General features: G+C 36.6%; 1 protein-coding gene across 2 annotated transcripts in view; it reads right to left on the bottom strand.

The window, feature by feature from the left end:
- The window catches only part of arhgap28 (Rho GTPase activating protein 28), a 31,923-nt gene extending 19,980 nt beyond the window's left edge, over positions 1–11,943 (bottom strand). The window contains exon 1 of one of the 2 annotated variants that reach the window (XM_053494856.1): positions 11,729–11,943. In XM_053494856.1, coding sequence (XP_053350831.1) covers positions 11,729–11,850 — 122 coding nt within the window. In that variant the 5' untranslated portion in view covers positions 11,851–11,943. Of the gene's footprint in view, positions 1–4,263; positions 4,355–11,728 lie in introns of those variants that run through there. The other variant, XM_053494857.1, reaches the window with a different exon arrangement.
- Positions 11,944–19,323: the final 7,380 nt, after the last annotated feature.

The raw sequence follows: 19,323 nt of genomic DNA, 5'->3' as shown, positions 1-19,323 counted from the left end.
GGGCTGCTCAAACCATGCAAGAAAGCAAAAGATCCCTCAAAAAACATGACCTAATTCCTCCAAGAATGTAAACACGGCAGCAGCGCTGCCAAGACAACACCGTCCAAAAGCAACAAGTCCGAAAAAAACTTTTATGTCTATGAGCAACTTATCGTGCAAGTCATAGAGGGAAGGTTTCAGACACTCTGCTTTGACTGGAATACATTTCCAAGTGCTTCATCACCATCCATATGGCTGCTCTGGCCATTTATTTAATCGACTAAAACATTTTCCATCTTCCATATTGATTAAAATGGGCACCCACTTCAGTGCTGATAAAATCAAAACAGATTGCCAAACTGCTGAGCGTGGCACGTCCCTGTGAAATAAGCGGATGCAGAAATGTTGATTCGCTTTTCCAAAAAGGCTTCTCGACTATGCGCAGGAGCATGAATGAAATCAGGAGTGCAGGATGATTTTAGCAGAAAGGTATGTCAACCACCCCCAACTAGGCTTCGGCTATAATAAGAAACACATGTTTCATAAAGATGGCTTAAAGAGCTTAAAGAAGACTGCTCAGGGTCCAGTCCAGAGTGAAAACGAGTTCATCGGCAGTGGGTCAGAATGATGGACTTGATGGCGAACACACTGGACTTATTTGGTTTCATGAAACGTTTCGTCTGGATAGGGTAAATAGTCATGACAAAGTTAAATAGTCGGACTGCATATACTGTACAACATTTGGAAGTATATAATCGTAACGATTTATTTAGAACTTTACTCTTCACTTTGCGTTCTTCTGACTCATCTAAGCAATTATTATTAATCTGTCATACAAAAAACAGTCTTGAAGTTTTCCAAAAAGCAGTTTTAGAGCCATTCACTGGTCTAAAAGCTTATTTGGCCAACAGAGTGTATGGTTTTATTTATTTATAAGCGCACAACATATTGATAAGACTTAGACATTAAAATAAATAAATAAATAAATAAATAAATAAATAATAAAAACAAATCTCAGAACATTGAGTACCCCTAAAGCCACATGCACGGACTCTGAACTGTGAACTGGACAATGTCAATCATTACGTAGCCCGAGTACCCCACATGGCTTCTGCAAAGGGACACAAGTGGCATTCATAGTGCTGGTTTGGGGAAGCTCTAATGACAGGCCATGCTGTATAAATATATCTACTGTGCCTGTTATCCTATAAACTGGTCTTTAATGCTCATTAGGGATAGAGCATTAGGCAAGCACAGGGTGAGCACCAAGTATAGCTCAAAAATGATTTAAAGCCTACAAAACCAATCAATACAGCACTGAAGTGCAGCTGCGATGATGAAGATGATTAATAATATCTCGGACAGGGTTATGAAGAACTCAGCATACATTACTAATAACTCATTAACACGGTGATTGAACAGTAATGACTAGCCAAGTTGTTTGGCTTCACAGCTGCAGTGTTCAGCCTGGTCACAATCACAACTGAACCCTTGTGACTGATATGAGCAATAGAAGTCAGCTGGTGACTAATGGGATTTTTAACCTCAATAAACGCTGATCCCATGAGGCGACATTAAAGCCACCATAAACACGTCTTTGTTAACCTGCTCGTCGTTCTGAAATGCTTCATCGTCAACTGCTTTTTCTTTATGGGATGTGTACACTTTTATACCATTGTGCAATCACTTCTTCTTTTATAAGACTGACAGAGAGGATGTCAGATTTATGGACATAAATTCTTTCAGTGATACTTAAAGGTCAACTGTTATATACAGTAGAGCTGTGTGGTTTAATTGATTATGCAAGTTAATTGATCTCTTGTTAATTAATTTGATTAATTAAGGAATTTTTAATTCTGAATCGATTCACACAGAGCTTTGGCAGAATATAGAAAAGACTTTTATCAACTGCATCAAATGCTCGCGTTTTGCAAGATTATCGCTTCATTTTTTTTAAGTTTATGAATGGTCGGTGCAATACCACCCCCTACTGGATTGGAGTGTGGAGCAGAATACATATAAAGACACTTTTAATGTGTTTTAATACTTGAAAAGAAATGTATTAAGGAATAAAGCTGCTTGAGACAAATCAGACAGTAAACATTAATACATTAGTACTATTGAATTAAATAGAATTGAAAATCACAATGCACAACACTCTAATCAACATTCTAGCTATGAATCACAGCTCGAATAAGTATTTTTAAACATGCGTGAGTCATAGACGTCCCCAAAATGTGTCTGAAAAACAACTCCGACCATGCTTGATCTCTTTGTTTCACTATTCTTACAAATACACTGTTTAAGTGGATGTAACTTTAACCCTAACCATTAACTTCCCCTAAACGCCTCTTGAGCAAACACATTTTTCAAGGGAATCACAACACAGAGACGAGAAACATCCATGTTCAGGTCATTATCAAGCATTTCCCACCCATCTTCATGATTATTAACACTCTAAAAAAAAGTTCTAAAAAAGTTTAAAGGTTATTTGTGGTTAATTAGCTACATCTCACTCACTAAACTTAACTAAAATACATGTGTTTGAAGAAAACGGAAACTCTTATCTTAAATACTTTTTCACAGAAAACAGACCACAAAATCACAAAATTCTCAGCTCACAGGATTGCTGGGGGGGATTAGGCCAGGTTGGATTAAATCGATTAATAAAAAGGTCGATTAAGCTGCATAAACGACACGGCAGAGTGTCAGTGTGGTGCCGTGGCAACGTACAACGCCCTATCAAGCTGGGATTTCTTTGGGAACAGTCTCCGGTGATGAAATTAAAACAAGCAAAATGTATAACGTCTAAAAAGTCAGTTACTTGATACTAATTTCTTGCTGGCATGAAGCATGCTGTTGTAGTGAACATTACCTACAGTACAGTCTAGCGTCTACAGCCGTACTGTATTACAGCCATGCTGATATTCACTACAACCACACTCTTGCTTGTACAATACAAGATGATTCACAGTTGTTTTCTCCAAATGTTTGGGGGACTTTTTTTTATGGCAATAGTATTTCCGCAGGTACTCTGTTAGCAAGTTTGAACTGTATAGATGAAAAAAGAAAAATCAAGCATTATAATGACATTTTGTACCCTATTGCCCACCCCTACAAATCAAATCTCTGTTTTAGTCTGAAAAACAATAAAGACATAAAATAAAATGAATAAAATGATAAGTTTGCACAATATTGCTTCTAACCATTATTCATAGATGGAACCAGAATTCCTGTAATCCATTACAAAAGATTGAATTCCTGTAATCCATTACAAAAGAAATTTTTTTAATTCACATTAACACTGAAGCAAATATACATGACACTTGTTAACCTTCTTATCTTTCACACTCACGTTCGCGCACACAGTTACTATGCAAACTCTGTATCATCAATACAGCTCGTTGCCAAATACCTGTGGTTTCAAGTATTTCAAAACCCAAATAGTCATTCACGCAATGAATAGTACAACTAACTGCATGCTTATTTAGGTTCATAACAAGGTTATCAAATCTAGTGTTAATGAGTCATTTTCTATTCTAACACAACACGCGTCTTAAACTAAAAAAAAGGAAGATCAGTCAAATTTACTGTGGAACCCCTGGTCATGCTTCGGGTTATGCAAGATAGCGCTGCAAAATAATACTCTTAACCTTTATACACGATATTTCATAACTCCTCACAAGCATTTATAAACAAACCCTTGTGTAAGCCAATCCGATTCTAATTCAAGCAAAATGAAATACACTGCTGTGTAAAGATTTGACATTAATGCACCTCCAGTGAAATTACAGGATGACTCAGAAGTGTCCGAAAATGATTAACAACATATAAATCATACTTAGCTTATATATAAAAGCTTTTGCAAACATTCTGAGTAAGTAGTTAACAAATTTTGGATAAATTTGGAAATTTCTTTAACCAGAGAGCACAACCTTCGGTCCAGACCGCTGCCCATCATGTCAATGTTCTCTCTTAGATCGTCCTATAACATAAAGTCAAATTACACTCGCTAGGCCTACAAAGCAAATATAAATGGCACGTAAAAATCATAAAAGCTTCAAACTTTGTGAATAATAGCATTTCTCTTATCAGGAGCAACTAAATTTCAGCAACACCTCATAAAAAAAGTTAAACTGTCAAGACCTCAAGTGGGATTCAACACATCTCCTTATCTAAGCAACTCCTTCATAAAAATGACTCTGTAAGCACAGCTCTTCTAACTCTGCTCTTTGTACCACTTCACTGATACACTCGGGAATATTTGTGATTAACAATGTTTACCTGCGCATGGTAGGAGGCTCTCTCTGCGTCTGTGCGTTCTGTAAATACTGGTCTACTTTCCTCATGGCTGTACAGGAGAGAACTGAGTGAGTTTCAGGCTGAGCGCTTGATTTCTACCTGTACGAGCTTTGGAATGTGGCAGAGCAACACTATGAAAAGCAACACATTCTGGAGCTATTTCCTGTTGCGTTTAATTCACATGAGGCAATAATCTCTCTGTGTCTAAAACCAGCATGCGGGTTTGGTGATCTATTGTACTTCTGGGCTTTTTTGTTAAAAAACTAATCAAAACAAAAAGAATGTGAAGTTTCAGCTGACCTTACCTTCCACAAATCAGTGCCAGTCAGAATTCGTTGGGTTTATTCGAAAACTAGATGGTACCCGTGGTTCTGACCACATGCAGATCCTGACGCCGGTGTGCTGCCATTACCTGCAAACTGAGTCTGCGGTCGACTCGCTACCGTTCCTCATGCTGCTCCAATGTTTCGGCAGCCCTTACTTCTGCATACTTCGTATGCGTTCTTGCTGTTTTCGCTACTGTTACATTTAGTAAGGAACGCCTTTGACAGGCCCACAGCATTACATAGAGTGCTTGGGGTCAATTCGTTTCCAAGGTTAAATTTGCTCATCGTATGTTCATGATCCAAGCTTTCAGCAGCTATGAGACTTTGACTTAAAAACTCATGACGATGCTGCCTTTGGTAAAGAACATGGCCGCCTGTGAAATTCCTGTGACAGAACTACCTTCGCAAACACACAATCGATGTCCACGGCGGATTGATGTTTAATATATTTACATTTGAATTATATACAAAAAGTCGGAGTGTTTTTATGAAGGACGTTTATTCAACTTACTGTATACAGTCTCAGGTCACAGCCAAGATAGTTTCACTTCAACTTCCTCTGGCTACCTAGTTAGTCATGTGCGAGACCACAGGCTTATGACAACACAAATAAACGTCCTCCTCTAAATAACATCCGAACTTCTGATGTCCTTATTTTGACTTAATACCTTATTTCAAGATATGTCAATGTATTATACTGCTTCAATCGGACTAAAATCATTTCAGGAATAAATAGAAGACGACATATTTCTCTCCAATTCTGAGGTTAGGTTAGATTTCCGATCTTTCCAGAAAAATCAGTGTTTATAATAAGTTACAAGAATTGAGTCTCATCTGGGAAAAAAGCGGGACAGAGTTGTTCTAGTAGAGTTTATTTAGGAATGGAAGCTAAAGTTTTCTCCTGGTAACTCATCAAGTCACATGACATTTACCCCTACAGAGGGGAACATGGGCAGTAAGAATTTATTCATTTCAATATCTGGTATCTACAGTAACACTCGTACTCACTCATCTTCTACACCGCTCTATCCTGTATTCAGGGTCGTGGGGACCTGGAGCCTATCCCAGGAGACTTAGGGCACGAGGCGGGGAACACCCTGGACAGGGTGCCAATCCATCGCAGTCTACAGTAACAATACCTACCAATATCTACTAAATGATCTACCTATTAAATAGAATATCCAAAAGGTTTACACACTACCTCTCATTCTGATTGAAAAAATTTATTCAGATTGGTCATAGAAACCTAAACAGCATATCTGAATGTGAGATCACAACAAAGGACTTCAATGTTTGTTTTTTTCCCACCAATTGCTATTCAAGGCTTTCATACTTGCACAGGTCATCTACGGCACAATGTAACACCTCATTATACACAAGATAATTAAGTATAATTACACGTTAAATAGTTGAAGAAAGCCAGCTTTGTCTTTTAAATGTGGTAAATAAGGTGGACATGATTTAAATGCCAATAACACAGGGCACGGCTGCCCAACCCTTCCAGTACATTTTACTTAGTTAGTCACTATTTTCAATAGTGTCTGATTATTAAATTGTAAATTCAAGGTAAGTTGCGTGTCTGTGCTCAGGCATGGAAGGCCAAGGCTGGCCTAGAGTGGCAAGTAGAAGCAAACAGTACAAATGACCACACTGTACACAATGGGTAGTACTTTCCTTGACGAATCTCGAAAGCTGACTTCATCTGAGAAGCCGAGAAGCTGTGGTTGCCTTTGTAAGCGAGACAACACACAATAGCGCGCAGCTTTGAAAATGCTGCTTACGACTCAAATGCTTGCTCCATTGTGCCACCTCTAAAAGTTAATGTCAACCCAATCACAAGCTTGCCGAAGTCCCCACTGTATGCTTTACACATTCTGAGATAAGAGGAATTTCCTCCTAGCATTAATGCATGTTTATTTAAAGACGGCTCACATCTGAGCTTTTTTTAAACTATTAACAATCCCATCCGATAGCATCCTTTGGAGACTTTCGATTAGGTCTATAAACTCTACTAAAAAGGAGGAGATTAAAGAATTGTATCGTACACCACTGAACCACCATTAACCAAGGGAAATAAAATCATCAAGAAGTTCATCTTAGGACCAATGAAGCACAATGTATACAAACGACAGGACACTTCTTAGTTCTGGGGACATGGTGGAATAACGTTAGACACATTATAATATATGACAGACTTCAGGGGCTCTTCTGTCAAGACGTTCTTACCCAACTGGTTAAGTGACTATGTGGCGTGTAGTGCTGGTTAGGCTAAAAAACAAAATAGTAATAATTTTAGAGTAGCAAAAAAAAAAAAAAAAAAAAGCAAACCTAAGAAAAGAAGCAAGAAATACAGAAAAGGAAGCATAAAGCAGGCAAGAAATCAATCAATTAAAAACAACAATCAATCAATAAATAAAATAAGACATCATGCAAGAAAAAAAGAAAGAAAGAAAGAAATTAAGTAATGTTTAATTTTGCTTCTGGAAGTTTACAGTCGGATTTACACTGGGACCGGATATCGGATTTCACTTGTGTGAGACAGGTTTTTACGAAAACCATTTTATCCCAGAGTATCTTGACTTCACAGATGTCCTGGTTATGAATATGATGAAAGTCCTACCTAAATCAGACTGAATTCATGGTTTTTAAAGGACTTTTCTTTAAATGGTTAAAAGAGGGTTTATCCCACTTACCATCGTACTGTAATTTAAATATGTCCTAGATATTTCATTTATTAATTTACTACGTCTATTTATTCATTCATTTTACATAATTGTTTTGTTTTGTACTCTTGTTTACATGGTTGTGTGAAATAAACTCCGGCAACCGCGTGGTGACCAGAACGTGGCGTTTCTTCTCTGTGTAAGTCGGCAGCAAATCGATTCAGGGATGTAAATCACAGATAGAAGATGTTAGTGTGGTGCGATAAACCTAAGCTGTTAATGATATAACACAGACTTGAGCACAATGTGATAAAGAGAGAAAACAGGACACAGAGAACAAAAAAAGCAAGAAAAGCAAAAACATTGTACAAAAAGCCAGTGTACCCCGTCACCACTTGTCACTCCGCACTTACATCATGCGCTGATGAGATGCGAGAGGATGGAGCAGTCCTGCTGCGGAGATGTGCACAGAATGGTGCGCCACAAGGGCATACTATCAGACCTTTATTCACTGGCTCTAATAAGACAGAGGCAGAGTGGTGTAGTGTAGTGGTTAGCACTGTCGCCTTGCACCACCAGGGTCTTGGTTCGACTTCCGGCCAGGCTCGATTACCGTCTCTGTGTGCATGGAGTTTGCATGTTCTCCCCGTGCTTGGTGGGTTTCCTCTGGGTACTCCGGTTTCCTCCCACAGTGCAAAGACATGCAGGTTAATCTAATTGGCGTTCCCAAATTGCCCGTAGTGTGTGAATAAGTATGTGTGTGCCCTGTGATGGTTTTTCAACAATTTGTTTTTTATTATTATTTTGCCCTTTTCCGCATTTCCCTATGTATAGCATGTTGGATCATGGGATATATCCGGTCCTCCGAAGCATAAAATTAACGCGAAGAAAACGAACTAGAAGCAGTTACCTTGCGTTCGTTGGGTATTGATCGAAAGAAAAAGCTGCATGCAACGTTTTTTTTATGCCGTATAAACGCGCAGCCGGACAAACGCACGTCACCAAAGCCCGTGTGAACACTCTCATTGACTGCTATGTGTAGAAAACATTCGCCGCTTGATCCAAGCTCACTAAACGGTAAAAACGCAAAAAAACGCTAGATTTTAACGCCCGTGTGAACAAGGCCCAAGTCTCCCGGGATAGGCTCTAGGGCCCTGCGACCCTGAATACAGGATAAAGCGGTGTAGGCGATGAGTGAGTGAGTAGTAAGACAGAATACATGGGTACTGTATGTGTAAGAAGGGAGGAGATCTTCACTGACGTTACCATTTTTGCCTTGCCCCATGATGAATATGTACCATTCAGACCCCTTTTTTCATAGATTCCACTCAGTCATGTTGTAATGTTTGTCATTCGTTATCGTACATTTGGCTTGTCAAACTTTGAATTAAAATAATAATAATAAATAAAGTAATATTATATTATTAACAGAATAATGGTTTAATCATTATTTTCTAGCCAGGGCATTATCCATATTTATGAGCTACAGTCCAGTATGGGTGAATGAATAAGGCAGTGACTAGGGAGAAGTGTTCAGGGACAACGAGGGCATTATGTTTTGAAAACGTGAAATAATTCAGCCACCACATTTCTAAGAGATGTGCTTTGTGGAAACAAAGAACTGTATGTTCCGACACGATAAGAACTCAGAGCAGACGTGTGATTTCTTGATAGTCAGTAATTCACTTTGGGGCTATGGCAGTTATCTAGAAAATGTTTTTAAGTAATTGGTGCTAAGTGGTGTTAAGGCTTGGGAAAAAACAACTCACCATTAACAAAGCAAAAAATTTTTATATATATTTAACTTCATTGTCTAATCACCATCAACACAGAAATACAGACAGACAGCAGGAGATTTATACTAGGACTCAGTCACCAAAACATCTCGGCCCACAATTTCCCAATTACAGATGTTCGAGCAAAATACACAGTGCCCACGTTTAAAATTTCAGTGTTCATTTCTTATTTAAATCCAAATATGTCCATGCTGAACATCTTCAAACATGTCACTTTTTGTTCAAACCCACCTATTTTTTAAGTGACAAGAAAATATTGGACCCAGTCACCGAAAGGTGTTTTTTGTTGCCCAGATGTTTCCTGCTTAAACAAATCAATAGCTCTGCAAGTCCATTCTTGGTTTGAGCAATGGAGTTTTACCTGCAAGAACTGCTTGTGTTTTTAAAAAGAATAAACCAGCGTGAAGACCAGAGAGCTGTTTATGGGAAAAAAGCACACCGATGTAAAGTTGAGAATAGAAGGGGGAATTCAATCAGAGCCATTGCACAAGCATTGAACATAACCAATACAACAATCTGGAAAGTCATGTGGGGAAAAACACTCCTAACAAACACATTATGGTCAGCCAAGGAAAAAAACACATGAGCTGATCAAAGAAATGAAATTGTGAGAACAGTAAAGAAAAAAACCCAAAACAACACTCAATAACAAAAACAACAACTTCCACAGGGCAGGGATGAAAGTAATTAAAAGAACCTTTTGAAAAAGCCTTTTACAAGCAGAAAGACAGAGACCTCAGCACCAGATGCAAACTAGACAACAGCAATAAGATTCAGTCCAGTTTGGAATTTACAAAGAAATACAAGGGTGAGACACAAAAGCCCTGAAACCGAGACTAATCTTTACCAAAATGATTGAAAGATCAAAGTGTGGAGGAAGTAAGAATCTGTTCAGGATCCAAAACATACAAACTTGGTCACGCAGCAATACAATGACCAAAAACACACTGCCAACAAAACAAGGGACTTCATCGGTGAGGGGAAACCCAGAGAGTTTTACACTGGCCAATCAAGTCAATCAAGAAATCCCGAAAAACCAAACAACAACTGAAATAATCCGTGGTACAATCCCACAAAAGTACCACTAAACAAAAGTTCAACACCATGATGTCATATACTGATATATCATCGTCTTATTTACTTTAATACTATCTGTTCCTTTATGTTTGCTCACCTAAGAGTGGCCTGCTATCAAATTACATGGTTCAATAAAACACACACACTCATCTGATGCAGCTGATACTCATCATGGTGATCGTTCATTGGTTAAAGGGCAAAAAGTCATGCAGCAGTCTTGTGCAAGAACATTACAAGAACATCAAAGCAGATAAACAATATATCATACAATCCCAGACCCATGCTACAGAGAATGGACTGGCCTGCGGCTTTCACTGTTACCGCTTTTGTACCTTTAATATGTATGTTTAAGTTTGAATGATGACTATTTTTAATAATTTACTCCAAAAAAAAAAACACTTTACAATCCACCTTAAATTATACGTAATATTCACATTTCTAGGTAAAATATAAACATTTACAGTACAAAAATGTCCTCATAGTACAGTGCAGTACTTTTTTTCTGTACCTAAAATAAAGATTACTCAACACCAAGGTTTTAGTGTGTAAGGTACAGTGCATTTGCTCAGTACAAGAGCATATTAAACCATTTGAGGTGGTTTTCATTACAATGTTGATCAGCATTTCTCACTTCTTTATATTTTTCATTTCCTAAATCTGGGATCTATGAAGAGTTTTATTTATTTATTTATTCCTATTAATATGTAGCAGATATAACAAACTTTATTGTCATTTTAGTAATACAACAAAATTTGTTTAGAGAAATAAAGAGGATGTAGGAATTAATCAACAAAAACAAAGATGGCTGCACTACAACTATAAATATTACAATATATAGAACGAAATATGCTGGATGGTGCAAAGAGTGCCGTGCAAACAGGTAATGTGAGAAGAAAAAAATATCGCATTTTAATAATACTATTTACAGTTCTGGATGTAAATTCTTCAGTGCATTAACCAATTAACAACTGTGACAATTAAAAAGGTTTTTTCTTTAATTTACACAGACTGGCTTAAGTACACACATACGAAAATAAAAAAAATTGGTATTTGGTTTCGCCCACTGCCATGGCGATAGATACTCCACACGCTGGTGATATATCTGTTGTTTCTATGGCAGTTACTCAAGTTGCCAGCTCAACGCCCAATTGTCATCCATACACTACGGGTAATTTGGGAACACCGATTAGCCTAATCATAATGTCTTTGGACTGTGGGAGGAAACCGCTGTACCCTGAGGAAACCCACCATGCGCAGGAAAAACATGCAAACTCCATGCACACAGACCCCGAGATGGGATTCAAACCCTTGACCCTGGAGTTCACACAGTGCTATAGGTATATATTATTATTATTATTATTATTATTATATTATCAGAATTGTGTGCATGTATGATCTGAGAGCAGCCAGCCACTAAGGTGTGTGTGTGTGTGTGTGTGGTTTTAGCAACGTTTTTTTTTTTTCAAAAGACAGCTCTGACACAGAACCAATGATAAACGTGCATCTTCAGTAAACTGAGCATGACCTAAATAAATAATCCAGTTATCAATGCATGCAGTGTGAGTGTGGTGTGTGTGTCTTTTACCTGCCAGTAGAAGACTGTGTGGATGTGAACGGCTCATAGCTCTCATCCACCAGCCGTAACCTTGAGGCAGTGAATGAATGGTACGCGGTTAAAACGACGCTTCCCGACTCCTTTAAATCCATTGATATGGTAGGAACAGGTTGAAGCGCTCAGAGCCGAGAGATCCCGAGCTCACACACTCACACACTCTCACACACCGGAGCTCACACACTCACACATACACCGGAGCTCATACTCCACTCCGCATTTCTCCCAAAAAAAAGTAAACAATGGTGTTTATTAGAGGCGTCCTGCGCGTGCTCACGTCGTAACCAGACGCCACTGGCAGGAAGTAGAGAGGCGCTGCACTGTCGCGACCAATCAGAAAGCAGTGTGCTGCATAAATTAAAATCTCATTGTCTGCTTTGAATAAGAGGCATTCTGTTTCAAACCCGGCGCGTGCGTTCCAGCAGAGTAACGGTCGATGTGTGAAGCAGCTCATCACTCCTGAACTGAATTGTAGCAGCAATGTGATCAGACCTGTGTGTGTGGTGGTGGTGTTGTTGTTTGGTCGGTACTATGTGTATTTACATGTTACATTTAATTATTCGTAAGGCCTGTTTTTGTTTGCTTATTTTTGGACAGTGTTAATGCCAGTTAATAGGATATTTTTCACTAATTCCTGAAAGAATAAAATGCACTTTGTAATTAACATGTGATCCTGAATACACTCCAAAATAACCAGCTTTTAATGTATTTTTTATTTTTATTTTTTTTTAGGGTAAGGGTCATTCTCTAAACCGGGTGACTTTTGGGACAGTTACGAAAAAAGTGTCCAACATTCAACCCTGTCACAACTATTCACCCTTTTGTAATTCAAAAAATGCTGATGTTTTTGACTAATAGTAGCCATGCCATGATTATTTAGTTATAACAGTAGCATCATATGGTTTTTCAGACATAACAAAAGTGTAATCTTTATAATAATTTTTTAAATTTTTTGATAAAGCTGGTTTGCCATGGCTTCGCCTTGCACCCCTAGTGTCAAGGGTTCAAGTCCCAGCTTGGGTTTGCATCTTCTCCCTCATGCTTGGTGGGTTTCATCCAGGTACTCCGGGTTTCCTCGCACAATCCAAAAACATGCAGATTTGATCAGCTGGCTTTCCTAAATTGCCCCTAGTGTGTAAATTTGTATATGTAAGTTTTTAAATCTGCAATTTATGGTCACCCCGCCTTGTGCATTTAGGCTCCTAAGATAGGCTCCCCTGCAACCCTGTTTACAGGATAAAGCGGTATAATGAGTGAGTGAGTGGTTTGCCACAATAACCATTTAAAAGGGCTAAAACTAAATTGAAAATGAATTAATATTTTGCAATACTATTGCTCATTTTGTCCTAAAACAAAGTGACCCATGACCCTGTACAGGATAAGTGGTATAGAAGATGCCAAACCTGCTAACTGTTTGCTAACACTTATTCATAAAATGGTGTGGAAATGTTGACTTAACAATAAAAACAATGAAATAGTGATAAGAAATGATACAGACACTTGTTTTTTGTTGCTGCAAGATCTGCAAATCATTACTTCAGAGAGCTGCGCATAAGGACTTGTCCATAAATTTTTTTATAAAGGGGAAATGTTATGGTGGGAGAGGGTGTAATATATGTATATATATTTTAGAAATAATGTATGTTAATTTAAAGTACCTAAGCAAATGGTTACTGTATATTTGCAGCAAAATGTAAGTATTGAGTGAGTATTCATTTGTTGGATATTAAAGGCAAATATAATGATGGTCAATAAAGACAGGTAAATACAATATGTTGGCTTAATCATTTAAACAACCCATTCTTAGAAAAAAAAAGAGATTAAAAAATGTGTTTTGCATGCATTATGATTTACTGACACGTGTCTTTAAAAGGTTTAGTTTAACTGAAAAAAAATGAAATTAAATAAAATTCTGGTAGATTTAAAGGATGCCCAATTAAGATAATCACCTGTACATTACTCACAACCCTTTCAGTTAGCCCTGATAGTTGATTGAATTAAATTATATATATATTGATTGGATTATATATATATATATATATATATATATATATATATATATATATATATATATATATATATATATAATTCAAATTCAAATTTTATTTGTCACATACACAGTCATACACAGTACGAAATGTAGTGAAATGCTTACACGACCGCCAGTGACCTTAAAAAGAGAATTAAAACTTATAAGTAATAAATATCAATATAAGAAATATGATAAAAAATGTAAATAAAAATTTAACTAGAAAAAATAGAACCTGAAAATAGAAATATATTGTATACATAGAACTATAATTTTGTGCAAGTATGCATAGGAAAAGTGACTTTGTGCAATGGTTATTAAAGTGACTTTGTGTAATGGTCCAGAATATATATATATATATATATATATATATATATATATATATATATATATATATATATATATATATATATATTAGTCTTATAATTAACAAAAGACTGAATGGTGTAGTCCGATGATGTGCAACTAAAAGAAATGACAAAAACAGTGACAGCAACAGTGCAGCATTGAGTTGTAGACCTGGCATGTGTAGTGCAAAACTGACTTCAGTTTGAACAGGATGACAAGATCATGCAGATTTGAGAAGTGAAAGCAAGATTCACCAGATAATCAAGGCTGAAAAAAGTACTGAGTCTGAAGCAGAGGGGACTTTAAACTCATATCTCCCAAAGAAATAATTGTTGAACGCTATCTTTAAGAGCACTTTTTCTTCTATTAACCATCATTGTATCTGTGCAAGCAATGCCCTCTCTGTGACAGCATTGAAGTAAGCAACTACTAATTTTTCATATGAGTATTGATGTAAACCACTTCTATTCAGGATGATGATTCAACTCTGCTTGCTTGTTTAATCCAAAATGTTACCCCTGCACTAATGTTGTGGACAAATAGGATCGAGTTCTCTGGATTAATAATGGGCCACCAGTGAATTATTCCCTAGGTCAGAATGAGACTTTTTCTTATTAAGTTGTGAAACAAAATTGATATTTCTTAACATCACACAGCTTGTGGAAATAAAGTGACCCATAGAAAGACACATTTCTTAGTAATTCTCCAAAGCATCTATGTTTCTTGCATGTGTAACTTGCTGTCTTACTATATATAGCTATTCTTTTCCCAAAGTAACATGTGTTAGTTAGTGTAACAGACAGAAACTCTTAAATGGAAAACACCTCTCCTCCACCCACATTTTTGTTAGACTTATAGAAACCTGGATTCCTTGTGTGCTAGCTGATGTATCACATCATGTGCACCTTGCAGGCCTACAGGAGTGAAAACAAACATGTGTCTCTTGTGCATTCTGACCTACATTGTTTGTCTCAGGATGCATGTACCCAGTGGCTCTCCAGACAACCTAGCACAATCTGATTAAATACAAGGGCTGTACTGAAAATAATGCAAAATTTGCCATAACTTTTTTATTATTGCACATGTTGGTAGAGTAACTCATTCTCTACGTAAAGAAAGTCCTCAACATAGTCTTCACCATGAGTGATGAATTTGTGGTTGTAGTTGATTGTCTCCCACTGCTGTTTTTCCCCTTCTTAAAACTTTTTCATTCATTCGTGCACATGGCTCTTGTCAAACATTCTGTAGCCTTCTGTGGATGTCAGTAGCACATTTAAATTTACTGGAGGATGTTATCATCCTCACTGCTGTATCACTGCTGTATCACTGCTGAATCATGCTGTAAATGCCTTACTTATGACTTGCCTAACAGTCATGCAGGATATGTGTGTACAAACTGCAGAGATACTGTAGATGGAAGGTGTTGACAGAAAAACTACATATCCTGAGTTCTTTAAATGTATACGTGCAACTATTAAACCAATGTCAGAAATGAGCTACCAAAGACAGTAAATAGATGTAAATACATATCTAGTAACATCTAGAAAAACCATTTTGAAAAAGGTGTGTGTTATTATAGTGGTCATTAATAAAAAACATCTAAAATTATATATATATATATATATATATAATTATTATATATATATATGGGAAGCAGATATCTTATTGGTAACTGGGGCTAAGTGGTAGATAAAGTAATAGTGGTAATTAATTATAGCCATCATTATGTAACTTTATGGTCTGCACAATTATATGATAATTAAAATAAATGTGTGTTTTGGTGTAAGGTATAATAAATGAATAAAGTATATAGACTATAATTATGTTAAGAGCATCAGAATCAGGAAAATATCATGCTGAAATTGCATTATTAATAAATAGATTAAAAAAAAACCACTGCAGTATTTATTCATTATTTTTTTCAACCCCCCTGTAATAGCAGTAATTTAATCTTACCGGATATTGGTATTTTAATATTCAACTGTTTTACCAGTAAGTGATATTCAAACAATATCCTAAAAAGGACACCAACATTTTTTTAATAGTTCCTTTATTCTGTCATTCATCTGGTAGAGAAATCCTAGCTGTAGGAGTCAATTAATTCTATCATCTATTCTCATGTTTTATTCACAACTATGGAATTGATTTCAATCAAATGCCTGCCATGGCACATTGATTCATCTCTATTAGAACAGGCCAGTTTCTTCACAAACCTAAATAAGCACCGGATACTGAGGGAAATACAGTGGGGACATGTTTATACTGGCCCCAGACCTGGTGTCTGGTTCCAGCATCTGTCAACACATTTTAGATCCATCTGGACAGCCCTTATGCCAGCTTGGACTATGATCGTGTTGCAGTCTTGCCTGTGCCTGCCCATTATTTGCTGGGCCAACAACCTCATAGTTATCATTGAAGTAAACTAAAAAGAAGTAGAATTGTGTGTGAGATCATGCAATAACATGAAGATAGGCAGCCATACACAATATTAAAAGATTTATCCTCAGAGCACATCTTTCATTTTCTAAAGCTATATCCAATACCTTGTCATTAAATATTATTTGGAATTTTAGGGAGCTTTTAAATCTTAAACTACAGTATATAGCTCAGTGGTTAAGGCATTGGCCTACAGTTGTTCATTAACCAGATTTTATGAACACCACATATGCTAAGGTTTAATAAAACGTAACACATAACAATTTAATGTATTTAAAACATCCAGGGTTTAAATGTCAAATATGTCTTTATTAGATCAGTAGTTCTCAAAGTGGGATCCAAAGACCCTGGGCATATCCAGGGAATTTGTGATTTCTTTTTTTATTTGGTTAAAGTGGTGAATACCACAAGCAGCATTATCTAAGCTATTTATATGTACTGTACACCGATCCACTATAACAACGTTGTATAAGTTCCCCTTGTGCCACTGGGGCAGCTCTGACCTCTAAGAGCATGACTCTGCAAGACCTCTCAGGGGTGTTGTGGTGTCTAGAATCATGACGTTGGCAGCGGATCCTTTGGGTGCTTTGGGTTGTGGGGTGGAGCTAGATCTTTTGATTATGATTAACTCCTTTAGGTGATTTCCACCCAAAATGTACCGAAATTTAAGGGTATATTGCTACTTTTTACTTTTTTTCAGGGTACACATTTATTTATAGTAAATGCATTTGCATTAAGTGACTAAATTAAGTGATTCTTTAAGGAACAATCGCTAAACTACAGAAAAAAATAGAATCTTAAAGATTTTTTTTTAAATATTTTAAATAACTTTTAAGATGATCATTTAAATTGAACTGGTTTAATACCTGAAAACAAAAACAAAAAATACCTGATGGATCCTGTTGGTGTAAAGTTAAGAAATATAACACTTAATGGCTTTAATAAATATCTTAAATATAAGCATAAGATTCACAAAGTCCTAATTGTTTATAACGTATTTGTCAAACCACTTCAATTTCATTATGCCCAAATGGTCAAATTCCAAGTTATCAAAACTTGAAATTATTAATAAATCAAAGTTTAGATTGATTCCATTAGTTGATCAAGAATCAGTGTTCATGAGCAGGGTTCTGATGACAATAGAGAAAGGTGGCACTGGAAACAGTGAGAGAGAACTGTGGGAAACTCTAGCTGGCTGAGCTCTGAGGTGACCCAGGAACAGTATCGCCTGGCAGTGCAGCATTACAGCCATTCTCTCTATTCAGGCTCAATGCCATAAGCCACAACAGCCTGTTTCCTTTAGAGGTCACACAGACAAACCCTTTACTTCCCTTTACTCTGCAACCGGCCTTACATTAGAAAAAAAAACAGTGGTCGCATAGCAGTGGCGATATAAACACTGGACAATCCTGAGTATCCATAAAAACTGCCAACTTAACACAAAGTCTATGACATGCATTTCACAAAGTGACTCTATTCTAATAAAAATGTACAGAGAGCATTAGTGTTATAAAATCTAGACTATTATGTAATGGTAGCTCATAAAAAGTAAAAAAAACCCCAGAAGAAATCTAATGTTATGCCTCCAAATATTAATACAATAAAAATGTTGGATGGCTAGAGGGATGATTATTCTTCATGCTATGTTGCCAATGTCCCCCCTGGCCACCCTTGCAGTACACCCATGCATCAGAGAGAGACGTTTTATCTTAAGTAAATCTATGCAGCTGTGTTTCATTTCCTCTTTTCTCAATTTGACAAATGTAAGAAGTTTTAGTGTTGCTAATATTATTATAATATTTGCAATTTTTATGGAGTTTCCATTACTTTAAAATAAATCAGACTATCCTCATATTACTATCAGAGCTTTTTTTTGCACTGAGAAGCATGGATGATTTAAACAGTGAAAAAAGCCCATGTCTTGAATTCAGTACCATTAGGGAACTCATTTGCATTATTAATGAACTGTGCGCTTGAGGCACTGTGCTTTTCACACTGCTTTTACTAATAAATCACTAAAATCCCTTAACATTAACTAATACTGACAAATGATCGTTCCACCGACCAGATCAGATACTTAAAGCATGTCATTCTCCAAACCTTTTATAATCGCTAATAATTAAATATTGTTGTATAATCTTTAACAACTCTAATCATTTATATGTTAAAGTTTAGAATTTGCATACTTTACTTTATACAAGATTTTATGATGCAGGAAATAATAGTGGATGTCCTTACCTATACCTTCAATATTGAATTCATTTCTATAAGAGGCCCTATCTGACTGCGGCCAGCTTGTTGAGATAATAATACATAATGGTTTCTTATGTCACATGATTTGCTTGTGTAGGTGCTGAGAGCATGTGCTTCTTCCACACCAGGGAATTCTGAATGGATTGGGTAATGGACAGTGTTGGTGTAAAAGCCAGGAATGCTTTTAAAAACCACAGAAGCGACTAGGATCCTCACACTGACACATCAGCATTTGTGTCCACCATTACCTGTGGAGAATGCCGCCAGTAGTGGTTACTTAAATAGAAGCAAATGAGTATTTCAACTTTACCCAACTATAAATATTTCTAGGAACTTTAACTGTTATATTTTTAAAAGCAAGTTGTGATTTTTACTCTGATTAATTGTGAAATAAACACATACCCATTAGAATGTAATTATTCTTTAAGTGCCTTAAGTTCTGAAACTAAAACTCAAAGATGATTTAAAACTGCAGTGCACATTTAGCTTAGGTTTAAAAACA

Source organism: Clarias gariepinus, chromosome 4, assembly GCF_024256425.1.
Source record: "Clarias gariepinus isolate MV-2021 ecotype Netherlands chromosome 4, CGAR_prim_01v2, whole genome shotgun sequence".
Taxonomy (NCBI): domain Eukaryota; kingdom Metazoa; phylum Chordata; class Actinopteri; order Siluriformes; family Clariidae; genus Clarias; species Clarias gariepinus.
This window is presented reverse-complemented; position numbering and strand designations above follow the sequence as displayed.